Source organism: Mus musculus, chromosome 12 (assembly GCF_000001635.26).
Source record: "Mus musculus strain C57BL/6J chromosome 12, GRCm38.p6 C57BL/6J".
NCBI lineage: Eukaryota > Metazoa > Chordata > Mammalia > Rodentia > Muridae > Mus > Mus musculus.
Genome location: NC_000078.6, coordinates 103,057,178 through 103,084,123, shown reverse-complemented (window position 1 = coordinate 103,084,123; position 26,946 = coordinate 103,057,178). Strand labels below are relative to the sequence as shown.

Below are 26,946 nucleotides of genomic sequence, written 5' to 3'. Positions count from 1 at the left end.
CGAGAAGTGATGACCATCACAGCTAGGCAAGGAGCATCTGCCTAGGGTCATGAGCAATCTCCAAGGATGCAGATAAATTGTGTGGATGCAAGTACCGTTGCCTCTACCCAAAAGCACTGGCTTTGACCATGTACCTCAAGTGGCTATTATGACTGTCAGCACACTCTACCTCAGCCATTCTCAATCTCTTCTGTGCATATGTAAACACTATGTAAAGTTCACTTTAGCTTTCTATACTACCAGGACCCAGTAAGAAGATAATAACTAGTAATAATTAATAGCAAGATTCTGCTGCCAGGAAGAGACTCAGTGAATGACATTCCCCTGGTGCCATAATAGAGCTGTTCACCTTCTAATGTGGTGGGAAATGCTTTATCTGTATAGTCTACCCCAAAGAAGCACTGAGCTTGTCCAAGTTGCTACCTGGGTATGAAGCTGTATAAACTGGAAAGTGTATACACTCCCATCAGCTGAGTTCACCTACCAGCATGTTCTGAGGGCACTGTACGGTTGCCTGGATTCTCTCCATGTTTGGCTGCTGGGTTCTCCTCCTCCTCTCCTTCAGGGCCTAAAATGAACTCTGGTCTGGAAGAAAGGAGGCTATCTTCAAGGCTGTCTGTGGGCTCCTGCAACAAATACAAGCAGTTGTGTGAGGGGCTACAAAGAACAGTTTGGTTTCCATCAACAAAGTGGGTCAGCCTGTTCTACCCAACCTTGTGCTAGCCAAGTGTGCAGAGGCCCTATACCTCAGAAGAGCATGTCCCCACATGCACACCCATCCTGTTGAGAAGTGTGCATTAGCGATTGGTGAAACATTTGCTTTCATTTGAAATAGATACAGGAAAATAAAACATGGAAAACATTGATCTTAGACTGCCCCCCCCCATCTTTCTTTAGTCCCAGAGATCGGAATCTCACTCCCAATTTATTTAAGAGGCAATGATTTCAGACATAATGCCAGATACCTAGATACCTTGACAAATCAGTGTTTTAGGAGCAAGAAGTTGCTGGAACATGGAACGTGTGAATTAAGGGGAGAGAAGGGTAAACTCAAGTCTCTATCAATAGACAGATGGATTAACAAAATACAGATCCACACAATGGACTGTTACTCAGCTTTCGGAGGGAGATAATGATGTGTGCTACACCTCAGAGGAAGCTTGAAGACATGACACTTGGTGAGATAAGACAGTCCCAGTAGAGAAATACGGTGGGCACTTACACAGCTACAGTAGTCAAGGTCATAGAAATGGATAGTAGGAGCTGGGGACGGAGAGATGGGCAGGTGTTATTTAGAAGTCCTGGAGATTGGTCGCACAATGTTGTGCAGGTGCCAGGATCATTGATATAGACATATAGAGAGATGTAAAATGCATATACAAAAACAGGAAGGAATGAGAAAAATTCTCCTTTTAAGAGTGCACTGGGACCTTCACTCAGGAGGCAGAGGTTGGTCAACCAGAGTTCAAGGACAGCCTGGACCACATACCAAGGCCCTATCTCAAAAAGCAGGGTGGAGGAACACAGTAGGCAGGGCTATTATCTAAGTATTTAATCTCTGGCTATTTTATCCTTTTTCTTCCTAGTTTTATCTTTAAATATCCTGTTTGAAAATTATCTTTCTGGCTAATACTTTAACCGAAAACAATTTTAAGAGAATGATTTGACAACCAGTTCAAACAAGACAAAGACAGGTGGAATAAAGGCCACTGGAAAGAAAGCAGTGCTAAAACCGTGGCTAATGGGGGGGGGGGGGATTAGGAGGAGTCAGAGAGACATGATGGGGCCTCAGGGGATCATGGAGATGGGAAACCTTTGTCTTCGTCCTAAAGGTTCATGCACTTTGCTTCTTTGCCTGCAGTAGGGCCCCCTGCTGTGGAGCAGTGGGACAAGTTAAGGTCTGATCAGGACACATTTATGAGTTTTGGGCCATCAGCTTACCTGACTTTGTTCAGACTGACTAAACCTACATTAGGAGAGAAAGATTCCCTTAAAGACCCTTAAAAACAAACAAACAAACAAACAAACAAACAACCACTCCAGCCATCACAAGCCCTCCTCTGCTTTATCTGTGTATGCTTATGACCTCTCTCTCTCTCTCTCTCTCTCTGCCTCTGTCTCTGTCTCTCTCTCTGTCTCTCTCTCTCTCTCTGTGTGTGTGTGTGTGTGTGTGTGTGTGTCTCGTGTGTCTCGTGTGTCTCGTGTGTCTGTGTCTGTGTGAGTCTGTGTGTGTCTGTGTCTGTGTGTGTGTGTCGTGTGTCTCGTGTGTCTGTGTCTGCGTCTGTGTGTGTGTGTGTGTGTGTCTGTGTGTGTCCTCACGTCTAATGAAAGCCTTTCTATAACTACCTGTTCTGTCTGCTACATCTGAGATTTCCCCTGCTGTTGCTGCACTGGAGAGTTTCTCTGCCCTTTAAATCTTTAACTGGCAAAGAAAATGAACTCGATCAAGGTCTCTGAAAACCCCCTTGGCCAGCTTCACAGGTTTACTGAGGCTGGCTCTGGTCCTAGGTCTTCTACAAACAAGACAGCCAGTCATCTTGTAAGCTGAGTTTTGTGTAGACAGTTGCCCAGTGTTTAGGATTTGTCTACAAGCACCTGTAATCCACAAGTCTGGTACCGTGACAGGACTGGCATCACCTGCCTTGGAAACTAGCTGAAGCCTCCTGCCAGACTGCCCTTTGTGTTTTCCTTCCACTGTGTCTCCCCTTGACCCAGGGAGAGCATGGGAGACTGAAGGTGGTGGAGAACAGGCAGTGGAGACCATGTTCCAGGATAGACATCTCTCTTGCTCAAGAGCATTTCTTCCTGAATTTCAGAATCCTTAGCTTCACCTCCAAATCTAAGGATTCGACCATCTGAGAAGCATAAGACATGAAGGATGGTTTGATGTGGCTCGGGTTCTCTTCATTTATGCTTCATTTCCCTCTTTGTCTTAGGTGACAAAAACCTGCTAGGAAGACAGCGTGGGGTGACCCCACACAGCCTCTTTCCCTCAGTTTATCCCTCAAAGAGATGCTAAGGATTCCAGTAGACATTTCCTCAGTTGACTTTGTTTGCACCTACTAGACTCTGCCTTCATTCCCTGGTTACCACTCTCCCCAGGGGCACAAAGGACCCTGCAATTGCTTAATTCTCTAGGCGTTCACTCTCTTTCCCAACGTATTCCCTCCTTAGGCACCTCAGGGCCTTGCTTTCTTCATTATGACTTCCTCTTAGCTTTTCTCTCACATCTCTGGCCCTCTGAGGATTCACCTTTGGTCTTCTCTTCCTTTCCTTTTCCCTCTTATTAGTTGGTTTCCCCCAGAATTAGAGGACATGACTGACTTCAAAGCATTTATTTCTTTCCAATCTTTCTCTTAAGAATCAGATCCAGTATTCACGGTACACAGCAACTCTGCCTGGATGCTCCCTGTAAGACCTGTTGAGATTGCCCTGGGGTGACATGGAAATGGGACCAGACAGGCCCTTTAAGAGATGATTAGAGCTTATCCACTGACAAATTAATGTCCACCTATCATCTGGGCAGAAAGTCCCTAAGTCTGAACTCTTTTCTACCATTTTCTTGTCACCGGCTTCACTGCAGGTATAAATTCAGGGCTCATCTTCCTCAAAAGATATCCTAGCACTAGTCTCAAGGTCCTTCCTCTGTCCCCCACGGCCACTTTCCTAACTTCTTGCTATATATATTACTCATCACGCTGGTTTGTGGTTTTCCTTTTACTTAAGTATGCTTCCAATTAGAGTCTCGGTTTTGTTGTTGTTTGTTTGTTTGTTTTTAGTGCTGGGATAGAACTCAGGGTTTTGCTGGGAAGACACTGCCACTGAGCTACACTTCCAAACAGACCCCAAGATTTCTTGGCTTCGATTTGTATTTCCTCACCATCTGTTACTGTGGCTGGTTTTATTTTGGTTCAGATTGGTTGTTTTTCAATTAAATTTTTATCATATGCTGACAAGTTGACAAGAATGAACCTAGAAAACATTATGCTATGGTAATAAACAAGGCAATATACACAAGCAAATAAAACCTCTTCTCACTTGCCTGAGGGATCTGCAACACCTGAGCTCAGAGTGACAGACAGTGGGCAGGAGTGCGAGAGAACAACGGGCCGGGGGGGGGGGGGGGGGGGGGGGGGGGGGACACATTTCTACAGTAAGTATCCAATGACTGAGTTAAAAGACATAAAACAGATCAGGCTAACAGACTGCAACTGAAGGCACACTTTATTGTTTTATGTGAGTCTTCCAAAAGTGTTGGATTTTTTTTTTAGAGAAGTAACTTTTGACCCTAAACAATTGGTAAAGAAACAGAAGAAGACAGGTGGCCGCTTGGATAATTCGGTTTCATCTGTCTCCGATGACTGGAGGGTATTTGGATGTTATGTATGCCCCTTCAGATATGCTACACAGAAAACAGCTAAAGCATGGAGTCACTGAAGTGTGGCGTACAGCAACTGTCAATTCTTTCCACGATTTCCCCTGAAAGCAAAGCATGAACGTAGCCAGAAAAGGGAGTGTGTTTTCTTCATTGTTGGTGAAGGCAGTGAGTTCCTTAAATCAGTATCCATACATAATCTACTTAATATTTAATTGCAGAATGCACTATGCTCATTATTATTTAAACTTCCTAAAAGTAATCTAGTGGAAAAAAGTCTTTTAGGGATAGCAGTAATGTTCCGTGTCTGTGGAAACTACATGAATGGGACTGTTATCACTCTCCTTGAGCCACCTGCAAGCATTCTGTACGCTGTGGCTCCTATCCTAGATAACAGATAAATGCTGACCACCCCTGCACACACACATAGGCACAGGCACAGACACACACACAGACACATACACAGACACACACACACACAGAAACACACACAGACACACACATACACACACACAGACATAGGCATATACACAAGCACACACACACAGACACACACACACATAGACACAGGCACACACAGATATACAGACACACACACACACACCACAGACAGGCAGACACACACACACACACCACCAGCTTTGTTAGCCACGAGCCATCTCTTTTCCTCAGCTGCTTACCACCAGCCGGCTTTCTTCTTTGGGAGCTAGTCTCTCCAGGAGTTCACAGGCGAGCTGGTAGCAGAGGATGCTAGACTGACACAAGTTACACTCCGTTGCCTTTTTGTCCTTCTGGCAGCTGTGGGAGCCCCCCCAGGGGGCCTGGAAGACATTGTTTATGATAGAAATAATGTCCTTGGACAAACTGTGCTCTAAACCCATCGTGATGCCGTCATCTTGTAGCTCCATCTGAAAGACACACAGAAGAACATAGAGAAGGAGAGAGGAAGGAAGAAAAAGAAGACAGAGTTCGGTCCTTTATCCAGCACTGTGTTGCCATGGTACTTGTCAGTAACTAAATTATCTGAAACAATATAGGCTTAAAAGTCACAAAGATACACTGCTTTCTAAAAGATACATCTGTCTAAAAGTAATATAAATATAAGATAAAGTACACAGATTATCCTCAAAATCACGAGACATTAAAAGATATTTTTTAAAACATCACTCTGTGTGATTTTACACATTTAAAACATGTTGTCTCACCTACTGTCCAGATCTTGGCTTCTAAGTACTATTACCCAACAAAAGGAACCAGGGTTCCCTGGAGAATTGGCTAATCTCAGAGTTGAGATAAACAGGGGTCTGGAAAAATCCCATGCTTCCAGATTTTAAAGGAGTGTGGAAGACTGGGGGTGTAGCTCAATGGTAGAGTGGATGACTCCATATGTGCAAGGCTTGGAGTTCAAGTCCCGATCCCACAGATGAGAAAGAGAAAGGTGTGGACGTGATAGAAGAACATAGAGCCAGGCCAGACAATGGTAGCAAATGCCTTTAATCCCAGCACTCAGGAAGCAAAAGCAGACATATCTCTATAAGTTTGAGGGCAGCCTGGTCTGCAGAATAAATTAGGACAGCCAAGGCTACATTAGAGAGAGACCCTATGTGGGGGCTGGAGAAATGGCTCAGCAGTTAAAAGCACTGACTGCTCTTCCAGAGGTCCTGAGTTCAATTCCCAGCAACCACATGATGGCTCGCAACCATCTGTAACGGAATCCGATGTACTCACATATATAAAATAAAATGAATCTTAAAAAAAAAACAGAGAGAGACCCTGTCTCTAAATATAAATAAACAAACAAACAAGAACTTAGAGTCAGCTTAAAGGGGTCCCCACTCCTTTCCACGGAGTAGCCTGAGCAGCAGAATAAATACTCATAGCAGCAGATCCTATAAATCCATGGGCATAGGGACAACCAGGTGAAGAGCACATATGCAGGAGAGAAGGAACTACGGCTCCTCTTGTGGGACACTACACACCAGCAAGTACAGAAAAAACAAAAACAAAACGGATAGACCTGGAATATTCTAATTTGCAAGCCATTGTAATAGTAATTAATTGAGGCATGAACCACCCATCAGCCTAAAACCCATAGTGGGGAGTCTGATAAGAAGCAAGAAATCATGCAGGTTACCTACTAATTACAGAGGGTAAAGTGGAGCCTTCCCTTGGCATCTTAGGGAGATTGAACACCAAAATCTATGGGTGTTCAATTCTCTTATAGGACATTAATGACACAGGATTTATATACAATAGTATCTATAAATATCACATATACCTACATCTCACAGGCTTTAAAGCGTCTCTATACTATTTGTAACACCTAACACAATGACTGTTGTATAAATAGCTGTTACACTGCATAGTTTACATAAGGAGAAGATAAGTCTGTGCATGTTCACAAAAGATGCAATGATCTTTCCCAACTGTCTGTGTTTTGGTTGTGGTTGGATCTGCAGATGCTGAGCCTGGAGCTTGGGGGTGTACAATGCATCATTATACTTTCTAGTAGAGAAACTGGCAGAGATCACATTAGCCAAAACTATGCCTCCAGTAACTCTACCCTATGCCTCTTTTTAAGTATTTAATTATGTGTATATGTGCCAGGGTTGGGGCATGCAGTATGAGTACAGGTGATCCTGGAGCCAATAAGAGGGCAGCTGGAATTATAAGCAGGTGTAACCAGCCTAATGTGGGTGCCAGGGACTGATCAGGTCCTCTGGAAGAGCAGCAAGTACTCCTAAGAGCTGAGCCCCTGCCACTTGACAAGATAACTAGAGAAGATAGGATATCACAGTGTGACCTTCCTGCCAAAAAAAATTCCTGGGACTCAAATCAATTCGTAAAAAATAAAACAAACTTTGTTTGAAATACACTTTATAAAATAACTGAACTATAATCTCAAAAACGAAGCATCAGGAAAGGGTATGAAAATGACTGAGGGGCTGTTCTAGACAATAACTGGGGGGGGCTGTTCTACACAATGACTGGGGGACTGTTCTACACAATGACTGAGGGACTGTTCTACACAATGATTGAGGGACTGTTCTACACAATGACTGGGGGACTGTTCTACACAATGACTGGGGGACTGTTCTACACAATGACTGAGGGACTGTTCTACACAATGACTGAGGGACTGTTCTACACAATGACTGGGGGACTGTTCTACACAATGACTGGGGGACTGTTCTACACAATGACGGAGGGACTGTTCTACACAATAACTGAGGGACTGTTCTACACAGTGACTGAGGGACTGTTCTACACAGTGACTGAGGGACTGTTCTACACAGTGACTGAGGGACTGTTCTACACAGTGACTGAGGGACTGTTCTACACAGTGACTGAGGGACTGTTCTACACAGTGACTGAGGGACTGTTCTACACAATGACTGAGAGAATGTTCTACACAGTGACTGAGGGACTGTTCTACACAATGACTGAGGGACTGTTCTAGAACAATGACTGGAGGGCTATTGACACAACTCAGTGTTGCAGTGCCTGCCTAGCATTGAGAGAGGCCCTAAGAACAATCAGCAGCTTCGCAGGGATGAGAAACATCTCAACAAACACAATGGTATCTGCCTGTAAAGTCAACACATCATAGAATGCGATATAAGGATTGCTTCAAGTTCAAGGTCAACCTGGTCTACATAATGAGCACTAAGTCAAACAGAGCCACGTAGTCAGACCATGTTTCAGAGAGAGATACAGACAGACGGACAGATGGATGGATGGACTAGAAACTAGTACAAATAATTGCATTAAGTAACCTTGGATTATTCTAAAGTCAAAACAGGTTAGGAGGACTAGAAAAATGGCTTGGTGATTAAGATCCCTGGCTGCTCTTCCAGAGAACCCAGGTTTGAATCCCAATACAGGGTGGCTCAGAACCATCTGTAACTCTAGTCTCAGGGAATTTAATGCCCCATTTTGGTCTCCATGGGAACCAGGCATACCCATGTTACACAAACACACATGCAGGTAAAACTCCCATATACACAAACACATATACACACAAACAAAAAACAAACCAATAAATAAATAAATTTTAAAAATTTAAATTTGCTAAGTCTATCTTTTCTTTGGCTATATACATGATGCTTATACTAATTCTAAAAGAAAAATTTCCATAAGTTAGATGATACTTTCTGATTTTGACAACTATGCAGTGGCTACATAAGAAATGTAATTTAAAAATACACTCTGAAGTACATAGAGATAGATAACATGTTTACAACTTACTCTCAGAACAATTCATCAAGAAAATAGGGGTCATAGCCATTTAAAAAATGTAGAGCAGAGTGCTTAGGGATTCTCTGGACTATTCTTATAATTTTTTGTGACTCCAAATAATTTCAAATTTTCAAATTATAAGGAAATGTTTTCTTTATCAGAGCCTTTTCAAGTTTTACAGTTCCCTTCAGAAATCAGTTCATAAAATACACCTAGATTATCCTCATTACAACAAAAGTTTACCGTGGTCTTCCCAACAACAGCAGTAACCAGTTCTTCCATCCAATTTATTCAACCAGAACAATATTTCTAAAATTCAGATCCATTTTCACACGTCAACAGCACTGCAGATGGTCACAAACGTCATTTTAGACTCCTTAGGAGATTCCCAAGGAGTTTGCAACAGTCATAAGTGATGGCACTCATGACAGTGAGAGCAAAAAGACCCACCCACCAGACAGGATCACTCGGCAGGGGTCCTCGTATGCCCCATCTGTGAACTAAAGGAATCTCATGCTTCCACTACCTGCTTTAGGAGAAGGTCAAACATGAGGATGAAACAATTTAGATTCATGTCATCATCTTCACAATCAAAATCAATAGTCCTTCCTCCTGGGTGTCCAAAGTTCTTGAAGGGGCTACGGAATGGACTACGCATGGGACTCCGGAACGGACTCTGGAAAGGGCTATGAAATGGACTCAACGTATTGTGCTGACCTCGTCGACCAGGATCAGAGGCGACACTCACCTGGAAGAAAACACATCAGCAAATGCAAGATGACCTCATGAAGGCTCCAAAGGTTCTCTTAAGTGTCCAAGACCTCTATCTGAGGTATCTGAGAACCCCCGGGGAAGGCATTTCCTGTTGTGGGACCAGCTTCCCTCAGGTATTTGTACTGGACCTGATATAACCCCACATAATATGCAAACACAGTAGGAAACACCCACGTTTTCCTCTGAGCGGTCTGGAAATGAGTTAGAACCCTGAACAATGAAGGTGTCTGACATCTCGTTTCATCAAATGCTGTTATACTAAACCTCAGTGGCTAATATTGCCAAAACAACAAGTTGAAAATGAGAAATTTTCAAGTAAAATATTTTAAGGTAATTTCTAGAATTATAAACATAGACCTATAGGTTGGAAGGATTTTAGAATGGCCGATGGGACTATGATGATCTCACTTCCATGAGAAACAATACGGTGGACCTACTGCGCTGGCTCTCTCCCATGTGCCCACCCACGCTCCTCAACTGTGCTTTGCTATTCTGCTCTCCACTGTGTCTCACCTGGCTCCTTTGCTGCCTGGTGTCCAAGTTCAGTCAATGGCAGGCACCAGAAGATCACCAGGGCAGCAGAGGTAAGAGTAGGGACAGTTCTTGCCACCTCTGCCTGTTCTGGGGTGCATCTGAAGCCATCACTCTAGGGTGACCTCAGCCAGCTCCCTAGTGGAGTTCCAGCTCAAGGTGGCTGCTAGAGTCCCTTACCCTTCAGCTCTGCAGGGACAGTGGCTTCCAACTGAGCTGTCACTCACTGTGGGAGCTTCATTGCCCTTGTGCCTTTAACAGTTCTCATAACTCTACCCACAGAATCTCCACTGAAACCTCCCCGTTTTATTATGAGTGATAAATTCTGTGGTGGAGTCCTATGTCTGTGTATCATGCTCAACTCCTATTTTATCTCCTAAGGACCATTCTAGTAACCAAGAAGCATCACAAATATTATCCAGTTCCAGGTGAGAAAGATCGCCCCTTGTGAATCAGAATGTGTGTTGATAGCATCACTTTCCAGGATCTAAGGTGAAGCAATTGTAAAAATGAGGATAATGGGTTCTCACAACTCTGTTACATTGTTCATTGTGAACACTACACAGAATGAAGTTAAGTACAACCTAAGCTTGTTATACAGCCTTTGAGTTGCAAAAAGAAGAAAACAAAGTGGGCCTCTGGTTCCTATCAGACAGGCAATCGATGATCCCTCTTAAAAAAAAAAAAACTGAATACAAACTATATAGACTATGATCCCATGAGCTCATGAGGGTTTGTGGTCCCCAGATGTCAGTGGAATGGCTGTGGGAATGTTCTGGAGATGGGCCTGCTGTGCAAAGCATTGAGATCATTTACGTCTCAGGAACTGCTCGTGGTCTGAGAGGTCCCTTCACCTACATAAGCTCCTTCAGGTCCTCTGTGGGCATGTAAGCCCACTAACCGATCTTACACATTTTTTTACCCACAAAGATGCAATAAAAAGACCTTGGCTGATTCACCAATTCTATATCACCTAAGGCCCCCACCAGTTGACCATGTCTCCCCAAAATAGGATAGCAAAAACAAAAGCAAGTCACCCCATCAGAGTGAAGGATCTTGCAGGAGCTAGAAAAGAATTCCTGGTTTCCAGGAGGATACCCTGCGCCCAGAGGAAGAATATACGCTAAAGAATTGCTATCTTGTTCTCTCAATGGCAAGAGAGCACAAATTAAATTTTAAAAAAAGAAGAAGAAAATGAGAACAGTAACTTACTGATTAAAGGCTACATCAAGGCTGTCTTTAGCAAATGTTTTCTTATTTAATGTAATTAAAAGATTAATGAAACGGAACATGATACAGTCTTTCCAAAGAGAATTCTAATGATGCTTCTTCAAGGCCAGCGTAGCTGGCAGAGGCTTCCCACACCTTAACAAGAAGGACGTGAACTGTCATAGTGATACTTACCCTTCGAGATGCGAGGTTCCCCGCCAGTTCATTGGCTCTTGATTTTCTTTGATTTGCCAATTCTTTGACAGAATTAACACCATCAGAAAACATACTTATCAAGAGTTGGAGTGGAACCGTGATATCTAACTCCGATAACACCTGAGGGACGAAGCACATGACACACAAACCCAAAAAAAAAGTAAATTCTCAAACTCAGAAAACGAAATCTAATATTTTCTCTAATGTCATGACAGTTATGCCATGAAAGTAAGGACATTTTGCAATACATATGAGCACAGCCGTTTTCAATTATTCACACCAAGGAAATCCGTTACCTTTGAGATGTCTCATTTCCACCTCCCCACTGTCCACTAAGCTGTGCTCTTTCCGCTGCCTCCTCTGATGCATCTGGAAATGTCTTCCCTCGACTAACAGCATCTGCCGCACCGGCCCCAGCCCACTCCCGCTCTGACTGAAAGCTGCCTGTTATCTTGCTCTCTGGTACGAGCTCACGTCCTCTTGGGGCAGATATACCTCATCAGCCATGAATTTTCTGGAGGTCCATGCTTTCTTTCTTCAAACAGAATAACACCACCCCACCCCACCCCCCAACACACACTCCTCTGAGAACTTCCTCGGGCTTTCTACAGTCAATCACCACTTTCTCAGGGTCTAATTACTGCTACCATTCCTCCCACTGCCAGTGGCCTGAAGGAAGAAAGACTAAAAAAAGACATGTTTCTAACCTACTCGTTATCAAGTGGCTTACGTGAGATTCGCAAGTGTTCCACAGCTAATTATCATGAGTGAGTTTTGAACCCTATCTCACCACTCTCTTCGGTGGCTAGGCCAGTACTTTGTCACCTTCCATTACAGCCTCTGCCTTCAGGGAAATGCAGAAGACCCTGGGTTTGATCACCAGCGCCACAAAAAGCAAACTTAAAAAATATATATCCGCCAGGTGTGGTGGCGCACACCTTTAATCCCAGCACTTGGGAGGCAGAGGCAGGCAGATTTCTGAGTTTGAGGCCAGCTTGGTCTACAAAGTGAGTTCCAGGACTGCCAGGGCTATACAGACAGAGAAACCCTGTCCCAGAAAAAAAAAAGCAAAAAAGCATCCATAATCATAATTAAACATTAAATTTGCACTCGTTTTACGAAACTGTCTAAACTTCATGGTAGGTATTCAGTTTCACTTTTTTTTTTAACTGAGCACTCATTAAAAAAATAAAAAAAATGTGTGTCCAAATGCTGGAAGGAAAGGCTGGGGAAGGCTGTAAAGTTAAAAATAGAATGTGGTCCCCTGAACTTGAGGGGTTTGTAAGCAGAAGGAAAACTAAACCAAAACAACAACAAGAGAGAGAGAGAGAGAGAGAGAGAGAGAGAGAGAGAGAGAGAGAGAGAGAGAGAGAGAGAGAGAGAGAAATAAAATAAAATCTATTTAAAAGGACAGAATTCACAAAGGGAGCTGGCGAGATGCTACAGTGGGGAATGAGGATCTGGGGACCGAGAGCTACAGAAAACTTGAGGGGATGTCATGGGTGAGGCTGACTATAAAAGACTGAGCTTTTGTAGACAGTGCTGCTCACTGGTGGCGACACGAGAGAAAGTCATGCCAGGTGGAGAGGACACTGTGAACCATTCGGTCCATGACTAACTCTCAGTCTTCCCAAGTAGAGATGATGGCTCTGAACCCAGGATACTAGTCAAAGGCAGGGCCCAAAGGCCTATAAACTTGGTGACTTTACCAAATACATTTATACTTATTCACTACGCTACTGCTACATGTATCTGACATGTAACCACTTCTCTCTGCCCATGTGACATTCGTCTGCAGCAAATGCTCATAAACACAAAGGCTTGGGAGTCTCCACAAAACTCCTCCCCCTTCTCCTAGGTAGCTGAAGAGCAGTGACTAGAGGACAGGTCGAAATGGTTGCGTCATGCACTTACGTGAAGCCAGAGTAGCGCTTGCTCCTGCACAGTGGAGGGATATCCTGTAAACCGACAGCTAATAAAACCAAACATCTCTTCCATTGAAAACGGCAGAGGGCACAGCTCTATGTCAAACATTTTGCTGGAAAGCAGAGCAACAAAAGTAAGTGACCGATGGGCACACTCCAAAGACTACCGGTGACACCAGAGTATTTCTAACTATAACCTCAGAGAGCTCAGGCCTTTAGATTAGTAGCCTTGTGTCCTCGCCAGGCATTTGTGTGTTTCGCTACTTTAAGAGGTGAGTTTCCATCATTAAATAGAAATGATTGTGTGGCCGTGATAACACTAATATTCACCCCGTCTGAGGCTTAATGGAAGGAACTACCCCAGCATCTAAAGACATTTCCTGTTACATTTTCCCCACCTACCCCATTTACCACACATGAAAATAAACCAAGGGAAGAATATACAGTTATTACTCCTTTTCTGAATCGATTCGAACCATCTTAGCTCAGTTTCTGGCCGTGTCTCATCTGAACGCTTCGCCTCACTCCACAGGACGGTTAGCATCAAGATTATCTAAGATGCTCAGCAGAGTGCCTGGCTGGCAGCACATGCCCGTGAGTGTTAGATATCACTACAACTAGTGACTACATTAAACTACTTACCCACCTTAATACTTCCCTGAATTCCTTTAACTGGTTGTCAGGGACTTCTGTCCGGATGGCTTCCAGCCATTCAGGCATAATGCACTCCCACACAGACTGGCTGATGACATTGTAAGGGATCAGGCAGAGGATCCTGTTGAGACCTTCCTTTAACTGAGTCACCGTGCTACAGGACTTGTCCCAGTACCCACCGACCTGACAAGGGCAAAAGAACAAGTGATAGTCCTTACAGTTACCCTCAAGGACTTCTGAGAAGGGGACTATGAGACTGAGTCACAGGTTTGTGAGAATCAAAGTCGCTGTACCATCAGTGGACAGAGAAGCATCTCTGTGGGAAGGTAGTGAGTCCTTTCCGGAAATGCGCAGTAGTGATACGGCTTGGGTCGTGTGGTAAATCTATTTCTAGCTTTTGAGAAACCTCCAGACAGAATTCCAAAGAGGCTGCATTAACTTCCACTTCCGCCCACAGAACAGGAGGGCTCCCCTCCCCCACACCCATGGCAGCATTTGTTGTCACAGATACTCCTGAGGACGGCCATTCTGACGTGTGCGAGACTGAAGGGGGAGAGGGGAAAGGGCACACGGAGAGGACTGTCGGTTCGAGGCAAGGTTTTTCTGTACAGCTCTGGCTGTCCTGGAACTTGCTCTGTAGAACAGGCTGGCCTCGAACTCACAAAGATCCTTGAGTGCTGAAATTAAGGGCGTGTGCCATCACCATCAAGAGGTTTGAATCTGCATCTCCATAATGACTGAGGATGTCAAATACTTTTTAAAATGTTGGCTGGCCATTTGTGTTTCTTTTTTTTGAGAACTTTCCACTAAGCTCCATAATGAAAAGGAAGCACAGTTATAGGAAGGTACAGATATTGATCGTGGACTGAATCTAAGCTATTCTGCCATGGATTTCTGGAGCCTATGTGAGTTGTAATTCCAAAGTTCTAGTCTTACTGTGATGAGCAGCAATGAAAATTACTCTTTTAAAAGCTAGATTAGCATGCAGCTGCTCCTGTCTGCAGAGAGACACGCTTCCTCCTGCCACACACACCCTGTACTGCGGGTTTTTCTTTATGGACAAGCACAGGTACAGAATACCACTCTTCTCTACTCCTCATATTCTGCCATGGCCATTTTTTAAAAAAAACAAAAGATGTTCTAGCATAATTAAATCCATGAACAAAAAAAGGATGCATTTGGAGGGGCTAAGGGGTATAATTCGGCGACCAAGGCCTTGCCTGGCATGCATGATACCCTAGGTTCATTCCACAACACCAGAAAGAAAGAAAGAAAGAAAGAAAGAAAGAAAGAAAGAAAGAGAGAGAGAGAGAGAGAGAGAGAGAGAGAGAGAGAGAGAGAAGGAAGGAAGGAAGGAAGGAAGGAAGGAAGGAAGGAAGGAAGGAAAGAAAGACAGAAAGAAAGAAAGAAAGGAATCTTTTCTTAAAACTAATTAATACAGTTTATTAATTTATAAATTTAAGTTGTTTTAAGCCTAGTATTAAAGATTCTATTGAAGTGGAACTTTCTGGTTTATTTGGAGACTCAGTTGTGTTATGTGATGTTTTTCTGAAAACTATCTTATGAAAGGATGTTTCTGCTGAAGCAGACACGTGGGAGGACGTTTTGCTAAGAACAGATTTTTCTTTCTGGAAGCTTCCTGGGAAAAGAGCATGTAATATCTTGCTAGAGCAGACGCTTGAGAGGACACGTGGTGTTTGGAAAGGGTATAAGTATAATCCAACAAGCAGTGGCCAGTGCAGTGTGGCATTGGTTTGCCTTGCCACCCATGCTAGTCTTCATTTGGCTTTACTGACGCTGGCCTTCAGTGACAATGCTGTGGCATTGGTTCACCTCATCTTCTTTGCTGATCATCACTTGTTGTGACTTTGTAGAGAGAGACACACCAAAGAACTCCTGGTGGTGTTCCAGCAGCTTCTTATGGCTTCCTCTGTCTGACTCAGGCCTTTTGGCAGAGCCTCATGGTTTCTTGTGGATTGAACTATGTGTTGCTGGTTCATAGCCGGTGTTTGCAAGGAGATCGAGCTACTGCTGCTGACTTGTGTCAACTAAACTGCTGATACCCTGACAATGCAGATTGGATTTGCCCCAAAAACTATTTCTAAACAGGTCCACATCCTACTTTTTTGCCCTATTAGCCTTTCCTTTCCACTACCTCTAGTGAGTGGTGGTCTAGAAGGGCGGATAAAGCATTTAAGTACGCTTATTAAAGTAGGTTTTGAAAAATATAAGCCTACCTTCTATATTATACCTACTAGAATAAAAGTAATAAAGTGTTGACTATTCCTGAGTCTTTACCTTGTAACATAAAGTGTGGAACTCTTTTTTATCTTTTTTTTTTTTTTTTTTAGTAGAGGATCAATAAGCAGCTGTGTTAAGAGAATGCTCTGGAAAGGATAAATGTATTATCTCACTGAGGTATCCTTATTCTGCCCAGCTCCTTAGCATGTCTTCAGGTGAATCAACCCCCAACACCCACTCTTGTACAAGATGCGACTGCCACATTGCCAATTTTGTCATTAGTAGAACATGATTTTAATATTTTCAACTGTTAATTTTCAACAAACAGAATAATCATTTTAAGATATATGCTCCCTTTTCATTTAAAATTTTATTGATATGGATACTGTCTCTGTGCCCTCTGGCTAAGGGCTTGTCTATCTTGTTGATTGTCTCAGAGAACCAGCTTCTGGTTTTGTTGATTCTTTATATAGTTCGTTTTGTTTCTATTTGGTTGATTTCAGTCCTGAGTTGATTATTTTCTGCTGTCTGCTCCTCTTGGGTGTATTTGCTTTGTTTTGTTCTAGAGCTTTTAGGTGTGCTGTCAAGCTGCTAGTGTAAGCTCTCTCCAGTTTCTTTTTGGAGGCACTTAGAGCTATGAGTTTTCCTCTTACCACTGCTTTCATTGTGTCCCATAAGCTTTGGTATGATGTGTCTTCATTTTCATTAAATTCTAAAAAGACTTTAATTTCTTAATTTCTTCATTAACCAAGTTATCACTGAGTAGAGCTTTGTTCAGCTTCCATGTATATGTGTGCTTTCTGTTGTTTTTGTTGGTATTAAAGACCAGCCTTAGTCCATGGTGATCTGATAGGGTGCATAGAATTATTTCAATCTTCTTATATCTGTTGAGGCCTGTTTTGTGACCTATATGGTCAATTTTGGAGAAGGTACCATGAAGTGCTGAGAAGAAGGTATATTCTTTTGCTTTAGGATGAAATGTTCTATAAATACCTGTTAGATCCATTTGGTTCATAACTTCTGTTAGTCTCACTGTGTCTCTGCTTAGTTTCTGTTTCCATGATCTGTCCATTGCTGAGAGAGGGGTGTTGAAGTCCCCCACTATTATTGTGTGAGTTGCAATGTGTGCTTTGAGCTTTAGTAAAGTTTCTTTTATGAATGTGGCTACTCTTGCATTTGGAGCATAGATGTTCAGAATTGAGAGTTGATCTTGCTAGATTTTCCCTTTGAACAGAATGAAGTGTCCTCTCTTTTCTTTTTTGATAACTTTTGGTTGAAATTTGATTTTATTTGATATTAGAATGAAAATAGACACAATAAAGAAATCACAAAGGGAGACAACCCTGGAGTTAGAAAACCTAGGAAAGAGATCGGGAGTTATATATGCAAGCATCACCAACAGAATACAAGAGATAAAAGAGAGACTCTCAGGTGCAGAAAGTACCGTGGGAAACATTGACACAACAATCAAAGAAAATACAAAATGCAAGACGCTCCTAACCCAAAACATCCATGAAATCCAGGACACAATGAGAAGAGGAAACCTAAGGATAATAGGTATAGAAGAGAACAAAGATTACCAACTTAAAGGGTCAGTAAATATCTCCAACAAAATTATAGATGAAAACTTCCCTAACCTAAAGAAAGAGATGCCCGTGAACATACAAGAATCCTACGGAACTCCAAATAGACTGGGCCAGAAAAGAAATTCCTCCTGCCACATAATAATCAAAATACCAAATGACTAAACAAAGAAAGAATATTAAAAGCAGTAAGGGGAAAAGGTCAAGTAACATATAAAGGCAGACCTATTAGAATTACACCAGACTTCTCACCAGAGACTATGAAAGCTAGAAGATCCTGGGTTGATGTCATGCAGACCCTAAGAGAACATAAATGCCAACCCAAGCTACTATACCAAGCAAAACTCTCAATTACCATAGATGGAAAAACCAAGATATTCCATGACAAAACCAAATTTACACAATATCTTTCCATAAATCCAGCCCTACAAAGATAATAGATAGGAAACACCAAAACAGGGAGGGGAAACTACACCCTAGAAAAAGCAAGAAAGTAATCTTTCAACAAACACAAAAGAAGATAGTCACACAAACATAATCCCACCTCTAACAACAAAAATAACAGGAAGTAACAATCATGTTTCCTTAGCATCTCTTAATAACAATGGACTCAATTCCCCAAGAAAAAGACATAGACTAATAGAGTGGATACATAAACCGGACCCAGCATTTTGCTGCATACAGGAAATGTACCTCAGTGACAAAGTCAGACACTATCTCAGAGTAAAAGGTCAGAAAACAATTTTCCAAGCAAATGATCCCAAGAAACAAGCTGGTGTTTGAACATTTCATATCTACCTTTAAGAACTTGAAAATGCATATCTGTTTACCCCCTCCAGAGAGAGCGTCCAGAGACACTCTGGAGAATCCATCCACCATACAGAAAGTCACTTCTTGTTCTTAACTTCGAAAAGCCAAAGCCATGCTGAGTTACGATTGGAAACCTTAAATCTCGAACTGCTCCGGGGGTAATTCATCATCCTTCGTTATTCTCACCAATAAGCCTTCTCTTCTAATTAATCTATTATTAGCTACCTTGTGAGACCCACTTTGGGAAAGGAGAGGTTCTCCTAACGACATAACTTCTTATCTCTCAGAATCATATCAGACTGGAATCATATCATACCACTCTAAGAGAAATAACAGGAAGCATGAAGATGCTTCCTGTTCCAGATACTCAAAACTGCCCAGCATGTAAAGATGCAATGCTATGAAGGAGTCAGTAGGTGGCACCAAAGAAGAGAGGACCATCTCCTATCTCCATAACTGCTCAGCCTCTGAATCCTGGAGTCACAGCCATTCCTGCTGATGGTCTGTATTCGGATTTATCCTCAAATGTCTTATATCCGCCCAGTTTTAAACTGTCTTTTTGAAAGACAAAAATCACAAATAAAAATAAAACCTAGAAAATTCTTTGAGGGAATAAATATCATGTATTACTGCCAAAACCCGATGCTGAGCCTCCACTTTTCTGAGTTAAGCACAAATGAGATTGTAATGAAGAAATACGGTGTCTTCCCCACTGAGCATCTACAACTAGGTAGCATGAGGAGAGGCATAGAGAAATCTGTCCTCCAACACACGGAGAGGGCATTCTGGCAGTTCTAGGAACCATGTCTGGAATTTTAAATCGCACAGTGTGAACTTTGACTGTTACTGGAGTTTTCAATTGGAAGCTGATTTAGGGCAGCCAGAGTGAGCAGGAGTTCCCAACAAATCAGGTCTGGCCACTCATCCCAAAGTAATGGTTGAAGACAAGAAAGGAATTTGGTATTCAGGGTCATCACACTGGGAAGACATAGAGGGCGAAACCTAGTCTCCAGAATACTGGAAAGACAGAGAGTGGAGCCTCTCTTCCAGAACACTGGCAAACTTGGAAATTACATGGGGAAGGGAATGTGAGATCCGCACAGTGGAGCAGTCTCCATCAGACTGTTGTCTGGCTAGGCATTATCTCTGTTCTGCCCACACAGAATATTCTCCATGTTGAGAAATTTGCTCCAAATGAGGGGGAGGGAGCCAATCAGGATGCAGTTTACATTATCTCACTGGCTGTGTATCCAACAGGCCTATGGTGCTGGAAGTGGGGTGATCTGCTCCCTGTGAGATGCCTGTCCTGATTGAGGGCTGGGCAGTCTGTTTTCTCACAGGGTTATCTCCTGCAAAGCCTGGGTGTTCTTGGAAGGTGTGCAGTAATTGCTGAAGACTTCAAAGAGCCATTACAAGAGTCTGAAAACAGGACACCTTAAAAATGGGTGGTTGAGCACTTGTAAAACTACCTTTGAGATGCTTTTATCTCAGTGCCCTTACCCTTGCAGGGGTCTAAGTAATTACAACAACCCACCTGTAGGCCCAGTTGATCAAGAAGGATCTGACCCATAAAAGACCTGTAGGAAGTGAACTACAGATGCCAGGCTTTACCCTGCTTCTAGAGACCACTCGCTGGGCATGTGCAAGCCCAAGGGAAGATCATTGCTTTTAGTAAGAAGTGATGTTTGAGTCCTTGCCACTCTGCCATAATCTGGAAGGTGAACATGAAGCCACAGAAATGTCCCTCATTGGCTGCAAGCCAGAAAAGAACTGAGACCCCAAGTCACACAGAAACAATTTCTTTTCTTTCTTAGTAAGAACAAGCAACACTAAGAATAAACACATACTTAAGTTATTACAGACACCTTACAAATCCATCATGCCAGTCTTCCCTATTCCAAACCAAAGCTGAAACAGCACATCATCAAAGATTAGAGTATCACACTAACCAACCTTGGTTTTTGTTTGTTTGGATTTGGATTTTTCATTTTTGAGGCAAAGTATTGCATAGTAATCCTGACTGGCCTGATACTCAGGGTATAGTCTCAACTGCCATGGACCACATAGCAATCCTTCTGCCTCTGCCTCCTAAATTCTGGGTTTATAGGTGTATGCCACCACATCCAAGTAGACTGTCTTTGGCTGTTGACACACAAAGAGGGATGGTCAAATGTAGCATTGCCCCCAACCCCTCTCCCGCAGCAAGGCCTAGATAGGTGACCTCCACTTACCCTGGCAAATTCCATGGGTTTGGGAAGAAGGCACATGACCATGACATCAAATCGGACATCACATACTGTCTTCAACCACTTGGTGACAAACTGGGGCTTCAGCTTTTCCACCAAGCTTCCAACTTCATCATCCATCATGTACGCCGTGGAATGAAACCACTGAAATACCATAGCCACCAGCCGGGCCAGGCTCTCTGTGGGCGTGTTCTCGCTGGGTGTGCAGAGGCTCACCTGGAGTAGCAGAACAGACCTCAGTCAGGCTCCTCCACCCAGCGCTACAAAGTTATGACAAGCATATTTAAAGAGGGGAAAAAGGAGGGGCTCCAGATGATGCATTCAAAACCAGCAATGTTACAAATGGTTACCATGTATCCAGAACTACAGTCCTCTCTAAAGGCATGCATGGATCACCACAGTAACATCCCCTGAGCATCTCCTAAGCATTGTCTTCCTGTTGTAATTCCATTATGTAACCTGAACTAGAAATTTTTTCCAAAAGATTAAGTCGATAAAGTGATATTTCATCAATATCTTCAATTTTTAAAAAAAAATGATCATATTTCAGTTCTCAAAAGACCTGATTCAGGTAAAAAAAATTTTCCATCAGTAACAACTCTGATACCCAAGTGCTTCTCCCAACTCACTGTGTTATAAGTAATTTTTAAACAATATCTACCCGTTCTGAAACAATAGTTTATTGAGCACTTGACAGGGTCCAAAAAAAATACAAAATTAATTAATTAATTAGTTAATTAATTAAATCATTGTCCCTGCCTTCAAAGAGTTTCCAACAATAGGAGTCACTGTGTTCCTGTATAATAAGTTCTTGGAAGCAAGACATGTGGAACCAACAATTAGTTCCCAATTTGGTAGTCTTTTTTTTTTTCTCCCAAGAAACTGTGTGCAAGCATAGAAGAGGGAAATCACTATGGAGACATAATCCTTGTATCTAGCAGGCAAAAAAAAAAAAAAAAAAAAAAAAAAAAAAAAAAGCCTGCATCTCTGCAGAACAGGCTCGTACAGCTGGGTCTTTGCAGTATCTGATCTCTACTGGATGAGTAGTGGAGTCGACTCAAATCAGTGTAACGACTCCCTCCCCAGTAGCCTGACTATAGTTCGTATATGTATATCTAGGTATATATGTATACCATAGACCCCCCCTTAACTATACAAACATTTCCTCATGTACATAAATGATAAGACGTAAATCTCTGGTGCCTCATGGTAAACCTAGTACTTGACAGCCTGCCCCAGCCCGCACTACCATTGCGTCCTGTGAGGGAGGTGAGCTTCACTGAGGCAAGGCCTTGGCACTGTGGCTCTTGCTGCCTTGTTTGTTAAAATCAAATTGGGTGAGGGGAGCACTGACAACTATAAAATCAAAAATATTGATTCACCCTGAAAAACCTTAAAGATGTTCTGCATCCTGAAGTATCCCTTATCTGCCAATATTTAATGGTTTCCATAAGAACAAACAGGCATATCCATCTCGTTATATTAGCTTCCTTCATCTTTAATAAGTGATAAGCTTTTATACGTGTACCAAAAATTGGTTGTCAAAATTAAATTTCTTTATAATTAAAGAGGAAAGGTTCCCAGGATTCTGGAGACAAATATGGACATTGTAACTTTCTAAAGGCATTCTTGGATACAATAACAAGCAACCCAGAGTTGAGAGCTGCTACCCCAGGGTATACCCCCCCCCCCATTTGAGGGTTAATTCTTCACTCTTTGCTGTCTCCTTTTGGGAGCAATTCCTCCTCAGATACAATGCAGGGGTTCGGAGGGGAGCAGAGAGGGGCTGGCGTCTTTTCCTTACTAAGAACCATATCCCGAATTGGCTGAGCAGCCTCTGGTCGTGCTTGTCATCATCTTTGTTATCAAAATCAGTGTTGTCCAGGGAGTGGTGGGAGGACGAGAGGCCCAGCTGCCGCCGCCGGTTCAACTCGTGCTCCCTCTGCTCTGCGTGGAACTCTGCTTCTTTCAACAAGCTGGCCGAGAGAGAGAGGGGGACAGGTAAGAAGAGGCAAAAACACATCCTATCACACAGCCTATTTGCATCGCCCTGTGAGCCCTCAAACATTGTGCTCACCCTCGTCTAAGTCCCTGTCATTTACCCAGAAACCTTAGTTTCATTTTCTTACTATGTCCCCATCTCAAAGAAAAGCTAAGAGTTTCCTTCCTCCAGTCGGTCACAAGAAGGTTGATACGATCGATCGCTCCTCACAAGGCAAGACTGGTCATTTGCACCCCACGGGAAGAAGTGTGGGTATCAAGTGTTCAAGGCTCTGGAAACAAGGGAGTGGCTCCTCTCCAAGCTTGCTGAGCAAGCAGCAGACAAAAAGTAATAATAAGGAATGTTGGCAAGGGATCAGCGAAAGCAAGTCGCTTCATGTGCACTGTTAGCATTGGAAACGGATACTCACGCTTTCAAAAACAATTTGGTAACGTATTGTGAAGATAGGTATACCCTTTAACCAGCTAACCCACCTCTGAGACTATGTAGGAAGAGCCCTGTACAAAGTATCAAAAAGCTGTTTATAAAATATAAAAAAAGAAAGCCATATAAATGTACAATGGCAGAGAAAAACAAATAATTACTCTGTGTGTGTGTGTGTGTGTGTGTGTGTGTGTGTGTGTGTGTGTGTGTGCATGCGCGCATGCTCGCAGTACATGTGAGTTGGAGATATAGGTGTATACACTTGTGTGTGCACCTGCAAAGGCTAGAGAAGGGCACTGGCTGTCCATTGCTCTCTGACTTATCTATTTAGTGAGTATCCTATTGAACCGAAAGCCCACCATGCTTAGGCTGAGAGCCTCACGCTGTCAGGGATCTGCCTGTCCTGGTCCCCCAGTGATGTCATTACAGGCCTATGTGGTCATGCCCAGTCTTTTACAGTGGGTTCTGGCATTCAGCCTCGGGTCCTCATGCTCTTACCCACTGAGCCGTCTCCCCAGCCCGCTCTGTGGGTTTTGCCTATGGACTCAAAAGCGGTGAGTATAAAACTTCAGCACAACATGGAAAGAGTGGATTGGATATCGGCTCAGAACCACAAAGTCATTATAACTGTGGACATATAAATAAAACACACATTGAAAACAACTGGGGAACAAACAGAAGTGCACAGCTGCATTTTGATCTTTGTTTCCTATGTGCTATTTAGACATCGTAATCCTATTATGGTTTGTCACCGGTATAAGAGAAAGAGAAACGACAAAGGCTCCTTAAAAATTGTATATTCAGGCATTATTTAATTGCTAATGATCGTGTGACTTTGGATAATATCTGAAAAGAGAACATCTAGAAGTTGGGGTGTAAAACGCTGCTTTCTCCTACACGGCCACCTGGAGACCCTCAGTTTTGAAGTTCACCTCAGCTCTGCTGCTACCTGGCTCCCTGCACCTCGGTCCTGACAGGCAAGTAAGCATGCCTACATAGTCTGTAGCTCTCCTCCTGGCTACGACTGCCATGCTCCAGCCTCCGCTTCACCACCCTAACACCGGCTTCCTCTGCCTGCGGCTACCCTGTGCTCACCAGAGCCTACCGCAATTAAAGGTTTCCTTTCTTTAGTATCTGCTTAAGTAACTGAAGGGCACTTGTGTCTCCCAAGTACCTAGCACAAGGCCTTGCACATGATTGTCATCCAATCAAACTACTTATTGAATTCTTACATTTTATTAAAACATCGTGGCACGACTGCAGAGTGCATGTGAAAATGGAGTAGAGCTGCTTTCTTGGCGCATGCGCAAGTAGAGTTCAATGCCACACAGGGGAAGCCATGGTTACCTGATCACTGCCTCCACAGCACAGACCAGCTCCTCCGCCCCACACTCCCTGGTGTTGATGGGGGGTGGAGAGGTCTGGTAGAGGTGAGTTTCTGCGGTGGCTCCCACCTCGTTACTGTGGTGGTTCGAGTGGCACCTTTTGCAGTACCGAACAGGCCTGTTTCCGTGGCGACCGCAGCACCCTGCGGAAAAGCAGGTGACCACTGCCCTTCTGACATGGGAGCTGCAGTTCTGCAAGCAGAGAAAGCAAAGCCAATTAAAGCTGGCTTCTGAGACAAAGTTGGATAGAAACCTGAAGCAAATAGAACCTCAAGGGGCCACAGGAAGTGACCGGGTTTCCAAAATGCAAGGTGTGGTCTAGCCACACAGAGGTGTTTTATTCTAGTGGAAAGGGTAGGTATAATCTAGAAAGCAATGGAACGGCATTAGGAGGCTGGGTTGATTGAATTTAATGCTTACGATTTTCTCAACAGAAATTAAGAATAAAAACATAGAACCGTGATGCTGAGAAAGCACGCCACAGCACCCCAGAGTCAGGAAGAAAAAAATTCAACTTCCAGCACAAGCCTTTTAAAAATTAGTTTACCTGCCTCTCACAGAGTAGATTTCCCCTGCAGTTCACCTGTCCTTGGCATTCAAGGACAGGCGGAGGTTACGCTACACTGGGCTGATGGCTCTGTAGCAGGACCTTCTCTACTCCCACCCCTCCAAAGGCTTAACAAGTATACGAATCAGCACCACGAGGACACATCAAAGCACAACTAGACCTAGTCACAGAGCTGGCCACAACACCAACCACAGCAGAGGGATCAACAGACGGAGCCGCGGCAAGAGAAAAGCTGTGCAGCAGAGAGAGATGCCTTTTCATTTCAGGGATGGGCAGGGGTGGCGTGGGGGGGGGGGTAGATATTGTCATCACTGCCCTGACAAGAGGCAGGGAAGTGAGGTGACTTCTATGGGAAGAGGTTTTAGGAGCTCCGAGGAAGCAGGGAGCACCCTGACATCGTCAGACAAAGCCCTGGAGAGCTTGACAGACAGAATCAACTCAAGGACAAATAATACCCTGGCCTTTTAGCAACTCAGAGTTTGTGAAGAGTGGGGAACCCACCTGACAGTACCCCAGGAGAGTCAGGAGGGAGACTGCAAACACAAACCCTCCATCAGCATGTCAGCAAGGCAGCGGACTGTCAGTGGGAACTACCAGTTCTTCTTCAGGTACCAGGCTACTGACTGTGGATGCTAGCGTTAGAAAAATCGTGTTTTCTTACCACGACTCAGGGCAACAAGATGAGGATATTTAAGTCGCTACACTTTCCACAGTCACAGCTTCTCCAACAGACTGCAGCTGCGTGTTTATGGTCATAGAGTCTAAAATATTTATAATATGTTCTTCCTAATCTCTTAAATAGGCTGTTGAGATGTCTTGTGATTCTTCTACTAAGATTCCTTGCGGTTTTCCTCTGATTTGGGCATCAGAGTCAACGCGCAGACTTTTCCCTGTTTATGGATGCCGTCGAGTGCTGTGCACGGAGCATAACAGCCCTCACAGCCCACACAACAGCTGTGACCTCCGATTGAGATCCTCAAGGCCAGGCCCACTGACTGTTGACATTCCCTCATAGAAGGAGGGATGTGGAGGGTCACTAGACCTTTACCTGGGAGTCTAACCTCTCCTCCTGCACTCCAGACAGCTCTAGGCAACTCTGCCCTTGTTGCTCATGGCTTTATGATCTCAAAAAAGCTGGCGTATATAGAGTGGTGTATTAACCGAAGAGGAGACTCCATCTATAAGGAAGTTGTCACTCATGCTGCGGTTTGACTTTCTGGTGGTACAGCTGCTTCAGTCACCCAAGCTCCTTTATGTGACCTCTCACCCATCTCTATACATAAGGCTTTGGATTTTGAGGGAATACTACTTTGGTCCATTGTGGGTGCCCTGTCTGGGGAGAGGAGACATCTGTGTGTCCCTGGGGAAAGTTCATACAACAACCTTTCTCTTTCAGAGGCTGAGTTTCACTCATGTGTGTTTTTATTAGTGTACAGCTCCTCCTGCCCACGGAGGAGCTGTCAACACGGTTCTACAGGCAGTATTGCTCAGCATGCATGCTTAGGGCCCTTTCTCCCCTTATAGCTGCTGCTGTGGCCTGGACACTCGCTCCAAACCCCAGCCTGAACCTCCATGTTGAAATCTTAACTCCCACATAGGAATATTAGGAAGCAGAGCCTATGGGAGTTAAGCAAGTCATGATGACAGAGCCCTCAGAAGTGGAATCTGTGCCCCTATGAAAGGGGCCTAAAGAAAGCTGGCTATAAAAATATGCCACGAGAAGATGCCATGTTTGATGAGCAGGCCCTCCCACACATCAAATTTA

General features: G+C 43.6%; 1 protein-coding gene across 20 annotated transcripts in view; it reads right to left on the bottom strand.

Moving 5' to 3' along the window:
- Unc79 (unc-79 homolog) overlaps window positions 1-26,946 on the bottom strand; it is a 236,846-nt gene that overhangs the window by 100,105 nt on the left and 109,795 nt on the right. For 19 of the 20 annotated variants that reach the window (XM_006515747.4, XM_030246673.1, XM_030246675.1 and 16 more), the window contains 9 exons: window positions 24,576-24,805; window positions 22,608-22,779; window positions 20,789-21,019; window positions 13,916-14,106; window positions 13,259-13,382; window positions 11,324-11,464; window positions 9,141-9,362; window positions 5,056-5,283; window positions 485-626 (listed from right to left, as the gene is read on the bottom strand). In XM_006515747.4, the coding sequence (XP_006515810.1) occupies window positions 485-626; window positions 5,056-5,283; window positions 9,141-9,362; window positions 11,324-11,464; window positions 13,259-13,382; window positions 13,916-14,106; window positions 20,789-21,019; window positions 22,608-22,779; window positions 24,576-24,805 (1,681 nt within the window). Of the gene's footprint in view, window positions 1-484; window positions 627-5,055; window positions 5,284-9,140; window positions 9,363-11,323; window positions 11,465-13,258; window positions 13,383-13,911; window positions 14,107-20,788; window positions 21,020-22,607; window positions 22,780-24,575; window positions 24,806-26,946 lie in introns of those variants that run through there. The other variant, XM_017315040.1, reaches the window with a different exon arrangement.